The 19,828-nt window shown below is 37.3% G+C and overlaps 1 protein-coding gene across 2 annotated transcripts in view; it reads left to right on the top strand.

Annotated features, from left to right (window-relative positions):
• Positions 1–19,828, top strand: part of CDKAL1 (CDK5 regulatory subunit associated protein 1 like 1) — a 418,797-nt gene that overhangs the window by 58,506 nt on the left and 340,463 nt on the right. For both annotated transcript variants that reach the window (XM_051610858.1, XM_051610859.1), the window contains exon 5: positions 10,387–10,471. In XM_051610858.1, the coding sequence (XP_051466818.1) occupies positions 10,387–10,471 (85 nt within the window). The remainder of the gene's footprint in view (positions 1–10,386; positions 10,472–19,828) is intronic.

The raw sequence follows: 19,828 nt of genomic DNA, 5'->3' as shown, positions 1-19,828 counted from the left end.
GGCAGAGAGTTAAAACTGTTGTTTTGTCCTACAGGTTGTAGAGAAAGCATAATCAAAACCTGTTGGTGGTGTTTTGTGAAGAGGCTTGCACTGCCGGTTGCCACACTGCATCTGTCTGTGGTGTGTGTGAAGAGTGAACTTTTAATTTCCAGTGTGCTCAGTCTGGAGCTTTCACAAACACTAAATTCTGCTGATAATCTGGACCAGGGATGATGGCTGGGAATTAACCACAGCGAAGGTTTATCTGGCTGCTGGGTATGGTACCTTAAGCCCATATCTCCTGCTTTTCAGAAAGCTGATAAAGCAGCAAATAGATGAGGTGTGAAGGTAGTTCTGAGAAAGTCAATACATAGCTGGAAGCTACAGTGCAAGAAGTGTTTGGACATCTCTGGCTCAAATATCTAATATATTTTAACTCTCTTAAAAGTGATAGATGGAACCTAAATCCATATTCCCTGTGGCATTAGGTACCAGGAGAAATAAATGGAAGCAAGGCATTTGAAATCAGTAAGTTGCTTCTAGGTATAACTTAGTGCAGACAGAATTCAGAGAAAAAAAGATTGTCAAACAGATGGAGGAGTAACATTTAGCTTTAATTTGCAGACTACAGCAAAACCTTAGTCTTGGCACTTGTGAAAATGAACAGGGGTTAGGAAGTTCTGGGAGTGAGGAAGTTCAGTGCCATGGGCTAACTTGATTAGAAATAGGCGCACTGAAAAATTAAGAAATCTGTGGAGTAAATCCTCTCTCTAGATTAACATTATACATTTATGGCCTTATTTAAGGTGTTTAATTACTGAAGTTCTATTTTATATTACACTTGGAATGAAGCAAAGATTCTTTCTCATTTGCTGTACTTGAGAATCTTCTACTTCACTGCTTTTAGCTACCTTTTGTTGGACATACTTGTGGCTTGCATGGGCTAGAAGTGCAAGAGGCTTCACTAGTAGGTAATTAGTGGTGCCATTGCATTTTATAAAGGTCTTTGGTTTCTGACTGCTGTGCCTAGCCCAGCAGGTTTTTACCTCGATGCATGATAGGGCTGAAGCAACCCTCACTTTATATTTTCTTCTTTCTCTCCTGCAGAGGTAGTGAGATAGAGCCATTAGCATTTCATTAGCTCTGTAGATAGGAGCATTTGTTTAAGTCACTCTTGTCAGAGCCCTATGCCTAAGGAAGATTAAAATAATCTTCCTGGAGCACATTCCAGTCAATCTTTCTTGATTCTGAAATATTTATTACTGTTTACAGAAAATTCATATGGAAACATATGATGTATACAGAAAACCATAACATTTTAATTTTTGATTCACCTGTGGCTTTGCTGTCAGCATATGAGATTAGTTGCTTATGCTGCAAGAGTTGTGTTTTATCACTCATAGTGAGTTAGTAGAACTACTATAATCTGGTTTTGTTTAAATTTTTGGGTTTTTTGTTGGTGTGGGTTTTTTGTTTTTTGAATTTAAACCTTTTCCCATAGAAAATATTCAACATATTCTGCTGTTCAGTGTTTTCTGTTGATTTGCTGTAGTACCCAAATTACTGAAGGGCTGGGTTTTGGGTGTGCCTTAAAACTTGTTGTCAAAAACCTATTGGATATCACTGATCTGCCCTATAAATGATCTAGACTGAGATAGCTTGTACATATGCATAAGAATCTAGGCAATGACTTTGTGTTTAGAACAGACCTGAAGTCAGGGACAACTTGGCTAAGATCTTGGTTTCTTTGCATAGACATCCTGTGTGGCTCAATCAAATTACAGAAACTCTAAAACTACTTGTCTACGTTTATAAGCTGAAAAGAAATTGGTGTAGAGCTGGGTGCATATTTAATATGTAGGTGTTGAAGGTAAAGCAGTTAATATTTGCAGTGTGTTTTGAAACTTCAGTTGCACAATATTGTGCAAGATTTTTTGTTGATGGTTGGCTTCAGATGGTTGACTTCTTAGTGACTAAGACGTAAGTCTGTATTTGCTCATTTGAATAACTTGCGTTTTGTGTATAAAGCTGTGTGGAGGGAGTACAAAGAAGCAAGAAAGCACTGAATCATACTGTGTGTGCTATTTCTGGAAGAACAAGCAGGCGTAAGACTTAGAGGAGGAGTTACTGCGATTTTTCCCAATTCTGTCAACAAAAAAAATTCTACCTACATTCATCATTAGAGTGAATTGTTGGAGTTACATATGGAGTTGTGCTGTAGTGTAGCTTGGCTAAAACAGGCTACTTGATCTGCTTTCTAATGTAGTTGGACTTTCCCTGCCAGACTGATAAATCACTTGCTAGTACTCTTCACATTGAAGTTATTAACGCTGATCATAAGTCTTCAGGGAAGTGAAAGGAGCAGTTGACTCTTGGAATGCATCAAGATTACATTTCACTTGTGCCCAAGAGCAGGAATAAATGCTCACCTTACAGTGTTGTGCTATGGCACCCGATCCTGCTGCTGCTTCCCAGGCTATTTTGGGTGATTTAACATGAGCTGGTACTGTGCTGAGCTGACCCTGGCTCTGCTTAGGCTTTCTGCCAACATACCTCTTAACTAGCAAGGAGATGGTTCCTCTCTTGTTTTGGGTCCTTGTTTTGTTAAGGAATAGTTGTGTGATACACTTTGAGAAAAGTAGTGAAGTCTTGATTTTGAAGGAATGAGCTAAAATTCAGGCTGCCTTTTCCTTCTCTGGCATATAACGCTGTGTGCAGACAGACCTTTGACTATTTGGTATAAACTAAGAGCCGTGAGAAAAAGGTAGTCCATGAGCTAGCATAGGAAGAAGCTTTGTTATAATGTGGTCATAGTTCTATACTCATGAGTGGGTGTGAGGACCCTGTGACAGTGGCAGACCTCTCCATTAGGATAAATATCTAGGAACTGTTTGACAAGTGGAACTGTAGAGTGTAGAATAAAGTCCAGCACAAATTCAAATATTTATGGCATGTGGCACTGCACCCAGAATTGAAGATGGCCATAACTGGCCTATGTATTTTGCTCTGATCAATAAAGATAGCAAGCAGGTAAGGTGTGGAAATGATTGGTCTCTTTCCCAGTTGTAGGAAGTATGAGATATTCAATGGCTGCAGGTGTGATGGTAGCTGTGGTCTTAGGAAAGTTAGCATTCAAGTGGAGAAAAAATTGAAAGGAAATTATTAAAATGCCCTATGGGTACTGCAATTTTAGAATGTAATTACTTGATGCTTTTCAAAAAGAAACATTTATAGTTTTAGTATTTTTGAACCTAAATCTTTTTACAACCTTAACAATGTTTAGGTGCTTTAGTGCATGGAAAGTTTAGTGAGTTAGACCTCTAAGATAAACAAAATAGCAAAGTAGCCGTCAGTTCTCCTTGTCTGTGCTGGGTAAACTGGCACAAAAATGAGCTAAACACATTGCAGGAGGAGTTAAAATGGAAGCTGTAATCTAGTTGGACTCTTGACATTGTTACAAGGTAAGTTTAAACGTATACTTAATTCTCCTGTTCATGACTTAGTGCAGCTTAGGTGCCACTAAGGGTGGGCAGGCTGAAGTCCTCCTACCCAGCTCTGTGTGTCTGGGTGCTGCAAACGGGAGTACGGCTGGAGTAGCCTGGAAGTCTGACGTAAGTATGTAGAAAGTAAAAGAAAAAGATGGCCCACTTATAGGCTGTGCTGTGTTTAGAGCAGATGTGGAAGGTATTTAGAGAATGGGTTTCTCACTTCAGGTGGTCACACAGTAGAAGTGCAATGTAAGGTTTGTCTTTAGTCGACGTTGTGAAGCAAAACTTGTTTTTTCACGTGCCTTTTCTTCTCTGCTGTGTTCTGTGTTCAATGCACCTGTGCCAGGCCTGAAGGGTTCTGTTTAGGTTTACATGCATGCTCTGAAATACAAATTATTTTTTCTACACTATTTATTTACATTAAAATGTTAGTTCAAATGTTCACCTGCTTTATTTATAGAGCAGTAGACTTCTGTAAGTTGTTTTGCTGCAAAAGTTAGGTCTAGCTGCAAAGTTAGTATATTTTGAAGGGCTTTGTTGTTTGGAGGGAGTGATAAGGTAAGGTTCCTGAATGGGCTTTCAGGGGTGACTGGAAATATAACACTTTTGGTTTTTTTTGTTTTGTTTAGAAATCTCACAGGCAGACCTGAAAGTGTGCATGAGTAAATAAAGTTTACTTGTTTGTCCATTGTACTGAAATGAATAGAAACAAGGATGCCTCTTCTCTGGAGGTGTTGAAGGCCAGGTTGGATGGGACTTCAAGCAACCTGCTAAGTCCCTATGCACCTTTATTTTGGTATTGGACAGAGAGAAATGTCCTTTGATAGAGGATGCATATGCTGATCCGGAAGGCTTCATAAAACCTGTCTATAGTCCAGCAGTAGCTGCTGTTCAGATGTCTATCCAATGAAGAATGAATTTACTAAAAATACTCAATTGCTTAAAACCAGAAGAAAATAGAAAAGCTTACTTGCACAATAAGCTTAGTAATGGAAATGTTAATGGAGAATTATAATAGCAATTTTGCGTATTTGCAGTTTAAATTAGAGCAAGAAGCATGATGGGAGAATTATTTTTTTAAATGTAGACTTGTCTGCATTACCTGATTTGATAAGTAGGCAGTCTTTCCTTATGGGGCTTTAAATAATATATTTGAAGGTGATCCAAGCTGTAGTATTTTCATTAATTGTGGTTGAAGTCATTTGTTATGAACAGAGTATTTCAGAAATTCAATGAGAAAACAGAAGTCATATTCAAATTGAGTTGACCCTTTTGTGTTTTACATCCTGTTACTTCTGTTAAGGGAGTGGGACTGTTTTTGAAAGACATTTGCAATCCGCAAAGTTAGTACTTTCAGTGTGTGTTAGTCTGAATGTTATGTGTCATAGCTAAATGCATGGTAGGTCTTTGGAGGTGGGAACTGATAATGTGGCTCTGAGATTTCAAGCAAATGCCATCTGGAATGGAAGGTCATGATAACTTGTGGTTTTGATTTTTAGTTGCCGTTGAGGGAGCAGACAGGGCAAGTGCTTGTTTGCAATATTTTCTGTAAGATGTTTTACATGAAAGTTGATAGCTAACTATCTGATATGAAATGCTGAGAACTAACAAAAGGTAACCAAATATTTTGTATGATGAGGAAAGGTCTAGAAAAAATACAGCAGAAAACAAAATTTGCTTTCTCCTGTTCTTTTCAACCTTGTGTATTTTTCCTCTGTCAAGCCAGGCTTAATGTCTGGAAACAAATAATTTAATGTCCTCAGAAGAAGATGTACCTTTCTTCTGTACTAGTGACTCCCTGCATTTCTGAACTAATATTTATGAAAGAAATTCTTTCCCAGTACTTGCCGAGATCCTTCAAGGCCCACCGGTCCAAGAAATCATTAAATTAACCAGGGCCCAATATCAGTTACTCAGGGCATAAGAGTGGGTTTCTGTGACACAAAGATGTTGAAAGAAAATAAAGAGAAGTTTGGTAACCTTGTTCCAGTCAAGATGCTGGAGGACTTTTGTAATGCACTGTGCAATGTCCTCATGCTTAGATTTTTGTGTCTTTTGGGGGAAGATGATTCACATAAAGTCCATTTGTGAGAACATGTTCCAGATATGTAACTTGAGTGTTACTGGGTTTGGCTGCAGAGCACAAAATGCCAAGCAGAGGATCGAGGGAAACGGGTTGAGCTGCTTTGAAAGTGAGAAGGTGCAGGACAAAACATTAATAGGGAGGTCCATAAGTGGGAACAGAGGCAAGAATACAGCACGTGAATACAGCGAAATGAAGGTGTACCTGTTGTGCAAGAGGGTTAGAATAAAGGAAAATCAGGAAGGCTGAGAAGGAAGACTTGCACAGAGCTTAGGAACAGGAGGACAAGGAGAGTTGGAGGAAAAGTCCATGAGAGAGCCTTCTGTGATGCTAAAGATCTTTCAGGTTGAAGTTACACAGATTGATGTACAGGCTGTAAAATAATGAGGCATGTTTTTGGAGCAAGCAGTGCTGAGCAAATCTGCTAGCAGTTTCAGAGCAGAGAGGAGTGATATGCTGAAGAAAGTAAAGGAGGGTGATAATTTTAGGGCTTCACTATCTGTGTTTCTTCTACTTCAGTGCTCTGTGAGTGTTTTGATTTTTCAAGGAGATGTGGTTTGGGGGAATTGGAGGAAAACAAAGTTTTGGAAAAAGAATTGGAAGAAAAAACACTTAAATTAAAACACCAGGACAAAACTAAGTAAATTGTTTAATTTTCAACTGATAGTATTAATACAGTGTTCTTAAGAAGTTCTGCTGATTTATGGTTTCTAAAATGATAACAACCCCAAAAATGCTAGTTAGAAAAGAATTTGTAAATATTGTTTTCCTCTGTAGGTATACTGATGTTTCAGACTCTTGCCATTTTATCCTCTTGCTATTGCATAATGTAGCCAATTCGTGTTTTCCAGTTTTCCCAATTAAGTTAAGTGTTCAGAAGTTTCCATGACCTTTAGGTTTCTTTGTACTCTCTGTTGTTTTGCAGAGAGTGTGATAGACTTTGTGGTTTACTTCCAGTGTAGCCTTTCTTTTATGGAAAAGATGTCACAATGCAAAAAGGCCATGGTTTTGAGTTGTGTTTTTGAGCATTTAGTACAATGCTGATTCGACATAACTTTTTTCTACAAATGTCTTAACATACACTAAGCTGTTTATGTAGCTCATAAAAAAAATGTTCAGCAGCAAAACGTAATTAAAAAATATCGTTAGGCTGAATATATGGAAAAACAAATGAAGAAAGAAGATCCCTTAGGGAACTTTGTTGCAGGATACAGGATATATCATATTCACTACTGTAATTGGTGTTCCCTGTGCTTATGGTTTTTGCTTCAGTTTTGCTTCAGTTTTGCTTCAGTTTTGCTTCAGTTTTGCTTCAGTTTTGCTTCAGTTTTGCCTTGCTGGAAAGCCTTCTGTAAAGGTTAGGTTGTCCCCTTCCATCAGATCTGTGAGAGTTCCCAAACGCAAGCCTCTGTTCTTCATTGAAACATTGGAGGTTTCTCCAAAACCTTTTGGTCTGATGGAGACTGGAGGGTGATGGACATCAACCTGCTGAATGAATAAATCCCAGCTTCACTGTTACCTTACAAGGTGGAGGCTGAAGTTGGAAAAGGTGACCTAAGGAAGAGTGCATGGGCTGCCTTAGTAGGCGTGGCACTACATTCATACGCTGTTTACTGTCCATGCCTAAATACTTCACATCTGTCTTCCTGGAGTGTAAACAGAGAAACGTCAGCTTTGTCTACCCCTGCTGGTGCATTTAGAAGTCTGAGCTTATTTGCCAGAGCTGTTTTACTCTTTCTTTGAGTGCACATTGGCCACTAGCAGCTGTGCATTTCAGACCACTGATTAATATACTTATATAGGTGTATACACATATAGCCAGTCCCTCCAGTCCCCCTGCCCCAAATAAAGAACCCTTACTCTGGGTGTTACTTAATATTTAATAATTATGTTTATACATGACAACTCTGATCTGGTGTTTTGGTCCATGTTTCTTCCAGTATGTCCATCAAGGCCTTGAATTTAGTGTTAAGTGCATCAAAAGCAAAATGTGGCCAATGACAAGTTGCCCCTGCAATGTTGTAATTTCTCATATTTTGTTACAACCTGATACAAAAATGCCCTCTTGGAAATAATATTTTTTTTTTTAATTAAAATTTACAGGAGAACATACAGTAGATTACTGCGAATCTTTATGAGTGCATGTAATTCTTTTATATATGAACAGTGCAGTAAAAACTGAGGAAATGCAGCTATCATTTTTAATATTTGTGGTATGAAAGCTTTTAAATAAATATATGTAACTTGTAAGTGTGTATATATGTTTATATGTATAAATAATAAAAATTTGTATGTAAATATATCCATATGAGAGAGAATGACAGTTAATAAGAAAAATATTTTAAATGAATACAGAAATAGAAAACCTAAATATGATAAAATAATAATATTGTTGTAAGGAGAGGACAAGCCTCTGCCATGCTCCCAGTTTTCTGAAATGATTTTCAGACATATACTCCTTTTTGCAAAACTGCTCAAAAGATTATATTCTGCAGAAGCCTTTATTCTGCACCCTCTGTTCTGTAGAGTGTGAAACCTGTGAAGGAACAAATTTGAATTTGAGAGATTTTTTCCTATGTGTAGAATATGTGCAAGTATTGCAGTTGTCTGTCAGACTCCCAGTCAAGTAGCTAATGTATTAATAGCCTGCAATCCAAATTGCTGTATGAACCATTTCCTGTTGGGTTAGTGTGCAGGTTCTTTCTAAATTTAAATAAGTTTGCTCTTCCAATGCTGTTTTGAAGAAAGGGACTTTAGCTTTAAGGAAGAAGTATTGTCACAGTGAGGCTATCTCTTCCTTTGCACATGGAGACCATGGCACAAGGAGGGACTGAAGCCAAGGGTGGAATTGGTGTTTTCTGCATTAGGGCATCTCTCCCCTGAATAAAGATGCCACAAAGCATAATAATTTTCAAGAGATATTACTGCTACTGGAACTCTTGTCTGTTAAATATATTCCCAGCCTTCTGTTTGACTTAGAATGTCGGTCTCTTGTTATTTAGTCCTGTCTCTCCCTCACCCCCTGAGTATCAGGCGGGTGTGTTATGGGTGTGGAGCTGAATTTATAAACATTTTACGCTGCTGAAAAGTGTTAAGAAATACAAAGCTTTGGAACTGTTACTGGAAAGCTGTTTTAAAATTGTGTTTGTTTTCATAATTGGTGAATTTGACTAGGCCAAGAGTTCACCTTTTTTCTGATTTTGAAACTATACCTTTCTTTGCTTTTCTGTACATCGTTCCTAATGAGTTTTTTACCTTTAATTATCTTTCTGACAGTAACAGTATGTTCATTCATCTGAAAAAGTTGTTTTCATGCAGCCTGGATTGGAGGAGAAATTATTTGGCTTGTTCTGTTTTTGTTTTGGCTTCTGTATAGACTAAATTGAACTTAGTCCTCTTTCCCAACCTGTTAAGACAGGGTTAGGTCTTGGTACCTTAGATTTATGTTTAAGATAGCTGAAGGTCTAAATACTATTTTTGATTACTCCTTTGCTGCCTTTTCCTGTCATAGAAGAGGCCAGTGTTTGATCCATATTGGCAATGTTAGCTCTATCAAGAAAGATCAGAAACCTTCTCAAGGTTTTCTGTTATTTAACGTAAATATCTTGTTTTCATTTTACCTGCTTCCTAGGTTAAGTGACTGATAGTTAAAGTATCTTTTCCTTAGAGAAAAATGGCAGTGAGACAGAAGGGAGGATTTTTCATTTTTACTATTTAAAGTCTTAAGTGTGTGAATAGATGGGAAAAGGACGAATGCATACAAACATGCTTAAAGCTTTGCAAGCTTTCTTCTGCTTTAGTAGGACATCAGTTCAAATAAGGCATCCTAAAAATGGTGGTTTGGATCTGTTCAGTTTTCATTGGCTCGTCCTTTAAAGTACCTCAGTACTCCGGATGTACTTAATAGCCAGCATCAAACAAAATTTCTTATCCAAACTGATTCTGATGAATGCTACAGCACTTGGAATACCTGAGATTATTTTAGTTCTTGTACTTGAAAAGCTCTAACTTCACAATAAGAATAACTGTGCTAATAGTTCTGTACTGTAGGTCATGTTTAACAGGATTAGTGATTATGTATGTGCTTCCACAGGTAACTCTGGGATTCAGTTCTATTAATGCATTTAGATATCAGTAGGTTGTAAACATACAGAAAGGTTGGGCTCCTGGAAGAAAATTATATGCTTATCCAAATGGAGGCAGATACTAATTGTATTAATACTTTTTGTCTGAAAAATTGCTGGGCTATAATTGTACTATAATTAAGAAATATTCTAAACTAGAAGTATGCGTGTTTGTTTCCAAATTAGCTATACTGACTTTTCTCTTTAGTAGAGATTAATATTTTCTAAATTCTAATTTCTCTCTTTTGTAGTGCTAATTCACAGTAGAGCTGGAGCAGGTATTTTGTTTTGTTGGTGAAACCTGCTTTTGTTGACCAATTAAATTAAAAAGCACCTTTATGCATTTTGGTGATATTTTTGCCTGAGCTTTAGCCCAAATCTTTGGAGAGTATAAATTTTTGGGAGTAGTGACCTGTTTTCCATGATGTACAACCTAGTGACATCTCAGCAAGTAAGTGAGGTAGCTAACTATTCACTCTTCCTTTGCAAGAAAGTAGTACAATGGAAATACTGTGTGTTCTTGTTTTCTAAAACACAAAACAACAAAACCCAACCAATCAAGGAATCTAATTCTTTAAAGTGTTGAATATAAAGTTATTTTGCAAATAGTTTGCTTATGCTGATGTCTAAATTCAGCCTTTTTATAAGATTTAAAATAGGAGTTGACAGGTTGAATAATTCTTAACATAGATGTGTTTCTTTTTGTCTTTAGACAATTCTGCTGAAGCAGATTTATGGTTGCTGAATAGCTGTACAGTAAAAAATCCCGCTGAGGACCACTTCAGAAACTCAATCAAGTAAGTTTTTTTCCATAAGAAGATATGTAATTGTCAGTACATGTTTCATGTTTTAATGTTAAAATCTTCATCTTTTCAATCTAGAAGTGATTGCGTGTTTTAGAGCAAGAAATGTGTGGAGTTTGAGTGTTACAATGGTGAATTCTCTAGAATGAATTTGTAAGGTGCAGTGTGTTTTTCAGTTGGCTAGAAATTGCAAGTCGTTATCAATACACTTGCTTATGAAAATTGCTGACCTATAGGGACTTCCATATCACTTTTCAAGAAAACTTTGTAATATTCTTCTGAAGAACTGAATATTCTTTCAAAAATGTGAATTGTTAGGCTGTTCCTTTTTTCCTCTACTTAAATAATCAGGCCCTTCCAGTTAAAAGGGTATCAGATGCATACTTAAAATAAGCTGCTTCATGACATGTTTTCTTAAAAGGTGAACTGACTATCCTGTAATAGAAATCTTGTGAAGAATGTGTTTTTTCTCTGTAACATTTTGATGATATGGAAAAATGTGATTTGATAATGTCATCTGCCTCTGACTTCTGCAGAAGTATAGTTGTGATGAGTGTAACTGGAAAACCTGTCCACCTACAGCTGTTATTGCCCAATAGAAATATTTTTGTATGTTTCTTGTAGATTCTACCTTTAGTAAATAAGTGTGGCTATTTATGCAATCATTTGCTTAGTGTGGGACATGGCAGATAGACTTTTTATTGAAATCCATTTTGGTTAGAAAAACATGCAGTCAGCATGCTCAGGAAGGTAGAGAGGAAAGAGAATCTGGACATGCTGGAATTGCTAACAGCATCCCAGGGATGCAATCTGGACCAGTAACTGCCTGTAGTAGATGGCACAGGAGAAGCTTCCCCCACCCTTCAGAGGTCTTTTCTTCTTGCTGGTATTGTACTTGGTGATGAGACTGGCTTTTTGGCTTATTTTACTGTTGTGTTTGGTTCTTTTCTTTAAAAAAAAGCAGTTCCCAGAATACTTCCAGTTAGAGTGTGTTGGCCAACAGAACTGATGACAAGATCTCTTCCAGTTTAGTTGTGGCCATCTTTCTGTTTTACTAATCCTGTGCCAGAATTGATGTGGTATGGTGTGTGTCCTTGAAGCAGTAGAATAGAGTTGGTTAAGAAAGAGGGACTGACTAAAAACAAATGACCAAAAATATTTCTTTGAACTTAGTGTTCCTGTTGCTGCTCTATTAATGAGCCTGATATTATTTGTAGTCTGGATTTATACCTCTTTTTCCTTATCTCTCCCTATACTCTTTCTGTTCTGACACACAGATACTTCTGATTATTCTCCATTTCTTCTCTTTGCTGAGAGTCACTCCTTTCCTGTAACACGTTTGTTGTACTTCTCTCAGATCTAGCAGTTCCTAATTACGGAGAAAGACTATTTTTTTTTGTTGTTGTTTCTGACCACTCTTTATAATGGTCATTAAACATGGGGGAGAGAATAATTTGATTGTGCTCTTTCATGGAACTTTGAGTATGTTAATCTTCCTGTTCCATCTCAGAAAAGAGCAACTGTATTTGGGTTTTACAATTGTAAGGAAAGCTTGAATCTCTAAAGAATGCAGTTTCTCCCAAATACACCTTAATTTGTTACAGCATGAAATCCAATGCATGAAGTTTGAGTGATACAAAACTGACTGCTGTTATATCATAACAGCTTGTTGGTAGCTATAGAGATCTTTGTTTTTCTTCCTTGAGTAACAAATGAAACATTTAGTAGGAGGATTGTCAAAGCAAACATACTTTGAGTGGAACTATTAATACTCAACACAGTAAGATTATTCTTTCAAATTAGATTTTTTTTCAGGCTGAAAGTGTTAACTGGCATTAAGAGTGTCACGTGGGAGGAGTATTTCAGTTTTGTTTATTCTCTACCCTCAGCGACAGTGTCTGCTACGTAACTTTCCTTGCATATATGACTTCAAAATACACTGACTCAAGCCAGCATTAGTGTGTACACTCTGGTGGTCCAAGAATGACTGTCTGAGACAGTGATCCCTCACTCATACCATGTGCTGAAGGATGTGTCAGAACCTGAGTCCTATAGGTTCAACTTTTTTCAATCTGTGTTCTTTTAAAAACAAACCAAAACCTTTTCCTGACTCTCCAAACCTTTGCCTTGGATGTGCAGATGTATATATAGCTGATACAAGCCAACTGATGGGATAATCTCTTTGCCTTTTTTTTATAGCTCTTAGAAGTAGTCTGGTGCTCTTTGATATCAATAAAGTTGAAGCAGCTGAGCCAGGGTGGTGACATGGATAGCAAAGAGTTGCTTTGAAGAGTTGCTTATGGATGAGAATGTAAAGCTTTTCCTGTGCAGATTTCATTATCAGTAGGTTAATTTTAACATTAAAGGCAGAGGTAGGCAATAAAAATGAATTCCAAGTATATCTAAGTAGGTGGAGTTTAAAAAAATAAGAGTTAGGATTCTTAAAAAAAATGAAGGTAATTCAAGGAAAAGTAGGAAATTAATAGAATAAAATAAAGCAGATAACTTCCATCAAGCAATTTATATTTATGGAGACCAAGATGACTGTGTAAGGCAAACTGCAAGGCAAAGAAAAAGAATCCCTTGTAAAAAGTAAAAAGAAGGAAGAAACTAACATTAAGAAGTAAGGCAAAGAACATTACAAACAAACAATCCCCACTTGGTATAGGAGGGCTCAGTTCTGTTGCAATAACTGTTCTTCTGTTCTCATGCTTTGCTAAATATCATAGAGTATGTATTATTTCCAGCCCTAGCTCCCCAGGATTCACAAGTGCATATAAGCCTGTGACTGCAAACACTTACAATGAAAGATTTGCTAGAAGCTGCTTTTGGCAGAATCCCACCTTAGGATAGGAGGGGCGGGAGATGGTCTGTTGTTTAAATGGCTCAAATTTGCAGCTGTTATGAAATCCACAATCCCCCATCCACATCTGGGATGGGGGAAACATGCAGTACAGGGGGAGGAGGGAGACAGAGAAGGGCACGTTAGCTAGTGTAGGTGTGTGATATTACATGTGCAGTTGATAAGAAATCACTTCTCACATGGTATATGTAAAGATGAATTAATTACGTGCCTTTCTATACCCCTACAGTGTAACAGTTTAGTCTAGATAGTACTATATACACAGAATCACAGAATGGCTGAGGTTGTCAGGGACCTCTGGAGATTGTCTTGATCAACACTGTTCAAAGCAGGGATGACTACAGCAGATGGCTGAGGGCTGTGTGCAGGCAGGTTTTGAGTATCTTCAAGAGACTCCACAAATGTCCTGGGCAGCATGTTGCATCCTTTTAGTAAAAAGAAGTTGTCTTAGGTTTAAACTTTCTATCTTATATTTCAGTTTGTTTCTTGCCTTTTGTCCTGTTACTGGACAGGAAATGAAATGCCATGCTCTGTCATCCCCTCTCTTTCCTATCCCCTTCCCCATCAGGTGTTTATACACAGTGGTGGGATTCCCCAGACCCTTCTCTCCTCCAGACAGAATAGTTCCAGCTCTCTCTGCCTCTGCTTGTATGTCAGATTCTCTGAAGTTTTGATTGCCTTTGTAGCACTTACCCCAAGCCCTTCCAGTCTGTCCCTGTCTCACCTGTATTGGGAAGCCCAGAACTGGAGCCAGTGCTCCAGATGTAGCTCTGAGCAGGGCTAAGCAGAGGGGAAGGATCACCTCCCTCCATCTGCTGGTGATGCAGTGCCTAATGCAGCATCAGATGTTGTTCGTGGCCTTTACTGCAAGGCCGTGTTGCTGCCTGCTGGTCAGTTTGGTGTCCAGGAGGACTCTGGCCTTTTCTGCCAAGCTGCTTTCCATTTGGTCAGCCCCAGCCTGTCCTGGTGCCTGGGGTTATTCCTCCCAAGGGGATGGACTTTGCACTATCCATTTGTTGAACTTCTTGATGCTTACACTTTACATTAGATTTTAAAAAACCCTCATTTTCGTTAAAACTGATTTCAAATCAACTCCATAAAGAAAATAACTCATTTGTTTGACTCAGTGTTTATTGTGAGTGATCTACTTGTCCTCATAAAGATGTGGCTATTCTTGGGTACATTCCTGCAATGAATTTATCTTCTGAAAGAAAAAGAAGCATTTCCATTCTGTCGAGGGCTTATATGTTGTTTGGTGATTGATATAGCTATTGTGCTTTAGTAAAGTAGTTCCTGGACATTCCTGGGAATTAGCAGCTTTTGGGAAGAGCCAGGAGTGGTGAACCAGTCTGATCAGTTCTTTTTTTCTAGTGGTACTGAACTCTTGCAAAAGTGGTGGGTTCCTCTAGCAGGCAAAGCATGCCACAGAAATTACCTCTGTACCATGGCCTCTTCCTACAGTTTTGGGTATCTGTGAATGGCTGCAATCCCAGATAGGGTGTTATTTTATTGGTCTTTTATCTTGTGCTTTTTAATTGCCCTTTGTACACTGATTTAAGCAGGATTTTTAAATTTTCATTTGCAATTCAGAAAACCCTGGCAAACCTAAACCACAACCATTAGTATCTTTGCTAAACAATTTGTATAAGAAAGAGCCCCTGAAAATGCTTTGTTCAAGGTGTCATGTTGAAAAGAATGACTGTGATGTTTTTCAAGCCTGTAATGACTGATTCTATGATGTAGTACATCAAATACAGTTTTGTGGAATTAAGTACTTTCATGTTGGTTGGATTCAAGGACCTTTACTTTACCTGCAGAGGCTTTTTTTTGGTCTGCTACCACAACTGATTTTGTCAGAGTTGTTTGGTTTTGGGTTTTTTATCCTATAACTCAGTTAATGAGAAGTTAAAAGTATTTTATGGAATGGGATGTGTTTTCCTTTTCATGCTATTTCTTTTTATAGTGGCAGATACTTTCTTTCTCTAGTTACTAGTCAGCTAGAATGTAGTGAGATTCCTTTGGAGAATGCATTTCTGCACTGAAGGCAGGAGAGTGCTTTGGGGAGTACTTAATTGAGGGAGTTTGACCTTGTAGAATGGCTGTGCATTAAACTCCTCACCCTGCCCTGTGGCCTGAGCTGGCTTTGTGCTTGAGATGCACAGAGCTAAGATATTACTCCATTTTGAAGCCCTGTAGGATAGCATGTGGTAGCATTAAAGTGACTTAAAAAGCATCTTAAATTTGCTTATAATGTTTTCTTCGTTGACTTAAAAACTAAAAATATTTTTTAGAAAGGTAGGCTACAATCTACATTTAAGTCAATTGTATCCTTTTTTCCTGATGTTTTTTGGGTATGATATCTTTGCTCTGCACCTGATCTTCTATCAGCGTAACCAACTCATGAGAGTTAAGTGGTTTTGTATATATGTATTAGATCATGCAAAACAGTTCAAGGCTTTCACGACCAAGTTGAAGAGTAAAAGTTATGAGTACCTATGGATGCTACAGAATTTTTTTCTGCAAATGCAATTGTGTTAAGTAAGGAAGGAGATTATTCTTTAAGAAGTACAATAACTTGTTCAGAGATAAGAGATAAGAACTTTCTGCTGCTTATCATCTTTATAAGTGAAAATAACCCTTCAAGACAGTTGTTTTTTTGTTTTGTTTTTTTTAACATTTGTGACTGTTATTTAAATGATGCATTTTGCAAATCAAGCAAAAAACCCAAATCTCACTTTTCAAGTGAAGTGTTACCACTTAAAGTTACTTTAAGCCTTTTGCTTTTACTATTACATTTCTGATTTAAAAGTAGATTCTGATTTACACTTGTTTATACTGGCAAGTTTAAGCTGTGAAGTACTTCTGGAAGAGGAAATAGAAGTATTTCATAGCTATTTATTTTACAGATCTGTTAGTGTAAGAAGATAACATCCACTGCATTTGAGTCAAGTGTCATAGCCTTGCTATTTATTATGTTTTATAGAAATTCTATGTTGATGTGACATTCAGTGTTTGGTCAGGGTAAAGGTAACGGGACAGAAGAACTGTAGCTAGGAGAACCGTTTTCCACTGCTCTTGTATTGAGGAAGTCTGGGGAAGAGCTGGATTCTCCGAAGTAAAACTATCTGTGGAACGTGGGTGGGACGAAACTTGTCACTGTTTTTTGGGGTGGGGGTGTTTCTTTTGTTTCTGGTTTGTTTGGTTTTATTGTGTATTTTTTTCTGAAGTCAAGTTGCTGGTAAAATCCTTTTTTGCTTAGACCTCCTGAATTAGTCCAGATAACATTGATGAAAATTTATCTTTTTGCCTCAATGAAAGGCTGACATGCTCTTACAGATAGAGGAAACACCTCAATTTGAGATACATGCTACATTTGCTGTGCAAGAGAAACATCTTCCCCAGAAAACAGGAGTTACTTAGGTTTGAACAGAGGCTATAAAACTGCTAACTAGCATTTAAATTCACAGTTCTTTTCTAAGAATAACCAGAGAAGCTTATGTGACTGCTGCTCTCTGGCTTCATCAAAGCCTTGACTGAGTGAGATTTATGTGCTGTGCTTCCATTTTACAGTCATGGGAGATGTGTAAATATCTCAGCAATCACCATTTACCAAAATTAGTTTTAAAATATTTTTTTAGCTTAATAATATAAATAACGTTTTTTTTAAAAAAAGCACTCTAATCTTTGATATAAAGTGTATTAGCTAGTTGAAAACACTGAATACTTGTATGGATCATTATTTTTTAGAGGTTCATCATTTTTCTGGCAAAATTTTCTAAAAGGAAGAGTTTTCTACATCATCATTTGAGATTTCTGTTTTCGTATGGTATTACAAAACACTTGGGTGAATTTTATGTTCATTTTACTAGTTAACGTTTCTCAGCTTGAGCAATATCAGTTTAACTGTTAAGTACTTGGTTAAGCTTGACTGTGGAGCATAGTGTGCTCTCTGGCTTACAGATGCTGTAAAAGGATTTTATATGCTTAGAATGAAAATTGTATTGAAGTGGAAGTCTTAATTTAACAAGTTACTAATCTGGTAAATATTTTTTCTTTTTTTCTATTATTGAATATTATCAGTCATGCTTTTATTGTCTCAGGTTGGTGGAAAACATAACTGTTTGTGAAGGATTCTGCAATTTAAATGATGTTAGCAGAATGTTTTTTGCTGCATTTGAGTGCATTCCTTTTCTTGCACGTGTCTCTGACGTAAAAGAATGTTAAAAGCTACTTGACATGATGTTATAAAAGAGAGAGAAGAAGCAGACCATAAAGAACTGAGTGTTTTCCATTGCGTAGTGTTTAGAAGATAAAAGGATTATGGACTGCTTGTGATTACATGTTACATGGCCACATTTTGGAAAGGATATTTGCAAAAGCCTGGCTTATAAATTTGTGTGCACTTCAATATTTAACAAGGTTAAAAGAAAAAAAAAAAGGCACAAGAACAGGGCCTGTTAAAATCAACTTTCAAACAGTGTTCTGGAAATCTTTTTGACTTTAACATGAGTGCATTTGGGACTATTTTAAGTAAACCATGATACTGATGCTTGGAGAGGTTACATAGTGCAATGGTCTTAGTTCTACACTGCTTATTAAACCTCAAATGCTTTAGGAGGCTAATTAACTTTTAGATACTTTTTAAGTCTTGAGCCAGATCTTTAGGGACTGATGTATATTTGATTGCTGTTTTAAAGAGGAAAATATCACCAGGGCATGAGAAGCCAGGTCTGTTTTGTGACTTTGTGTAACTGTATTTGAACTTTTGACTGGGTTGCTACAGGTCCCCAGCCATGCAGGCTCCTGAAGCACTGGTGTGTTACAAGCAGTATTTACACACATTAGGAAATCAGTTTTCATCACTAAACATGCAGGATACTTTGCAAATAAATGCAAATCTAATACATTTCAGTGATATGAGTAAACAAGGAAGGTTTTTGATTTGGTAGGTACAGCTCCCCATGTAGTTTATGGAGTAACACACCTTTCTGCCTCGCCAACCAAAAGGGGGACAAAGCAATACTCGGTTTTTTTTCAGCACATTCGAACAAGAACTTGCAAGCATCTATAACCATCTGCAATCTGTTTTAAGAATATGAGCAACACTAAAAAGGGGATTTAATTATCTTCAGACTTCATTGCTGATGTTATCTTTAGTTGAAAGACAAAACAGTTTTACCTCCTCTCAGACTTGGTTGAATTGCATAATTTCGGAGATGTCTCCAACCAAACATTTAATAAAATGAGCAAAAGCAAGTATTGGTCTTTTTCAGTGTTTCTCATGCTGTTCTGCCATATGCTTGCTTCAGGGATGTGGTGTTCCTGTTGGGCCATTAGTGCTGACTGCCCCCTCTGCCCAGACCAGGTCAGATACCATAGTATCTGATACCATAGATCAGTAAGATGGAGATACTGTTTTGGGCTGGAATTTTCAGGGTTTTTTTTTTTTTTTTACTTAATCAGAGGCTTTAAAGAAGAAACTTTCTGAGGGATGGGAGAAATTTGGACAAAATTATGCTTTGTCTCACATTATAGGCATTTGCATGAAGAGCATCTTAAAACCCATTTGAAAATGTCTCACCTTTTTTAGCAGGAAAAGGACGATGATTTCCCTTCATCTACAGAGGCCTCATTCTGAATACACAAGGGCTAAGTTTTTAACACTTTGGTTAAAGTTCTTCCTTTAGTTAAAATCACACTTCCGATTAGCAGGTCAACCTCTAGCTTGTCCTTAGCAGTCAGAGTGTTTTCTGTTTGCTTCCAGTTAAAAAAAAAAATAAATCTACTAAAGAAATATTTTTAAAATCTAGTTTGTTACAGCATGGAAAAGAATAAAATCTTCTTCTGCATGTATGCAGTTAAGGAATGTGAATGGTGGAATGGGATTAGAATATTAACAGTTTGTAATTCAGCATGGCTGCAAGTGGAAAATGCTGAATTTGCTAAAGCAAAGAAAGCTGGTGAAAATTGGTTAAAAGGTTGTGGTTCATATGCTGGTGAGATAGCAGAGGAGTACTGGAAATGGAAGCTGTCTGAGACATTGTAGTTTGCTTTTGTTATAACTGCAAACAGTAGGCAAGGTTTACTTTCTTTTCCTAAGAAAAATATCTATGACTTACCCAAGTAGACTGTGACCAGTAGGGGACTATTTTAGCTGCCTTGGGTTCTTGCTGCCTCTGCCACCTGATGTTCATCTCCCCTCTGTTCTTTTTTCTCTCTCATGGGAGGTAACCAAATTAATTGCTCCAGCACTAAAAAATGTGCAAGAGACTAAGACATTTTAGTTTTGCCTTGTATGTAACAGAATTACTGAGAAGGGACATCATATTAATTGAGGTCATGAAAACAGTGTGAGATAGGATCAGGACATAACTCTGGTTTTGTTTGCTTTGTCTGCATACAGAAAGTACACTAATAAGAGGTGACAAAGGCCTTGGCATTGCAGTGGTTTTTTCCTTGCTTTTCTGAGCGTGTATCAAGTAGATAGA

This window comes from Apus apus, chromosome 2 (assembly GCF_020740795.1).
Source record: "Apus apus isolate bApuApu2 chromosome 2, bApuApu2.pri.cur, whole genome shotgun sequence".
NCBI classification, from domain to species: Eukaryota; Metazoa; Chordata; class Aves; order Apodiformes; family Apodidae; genus Apus; species Apus apus.
The sequence above is the reverse complement of the archived record's forward strand: the minus strand, read 5'-3'. Positions and strand labels throughout refer to the sequence as shown.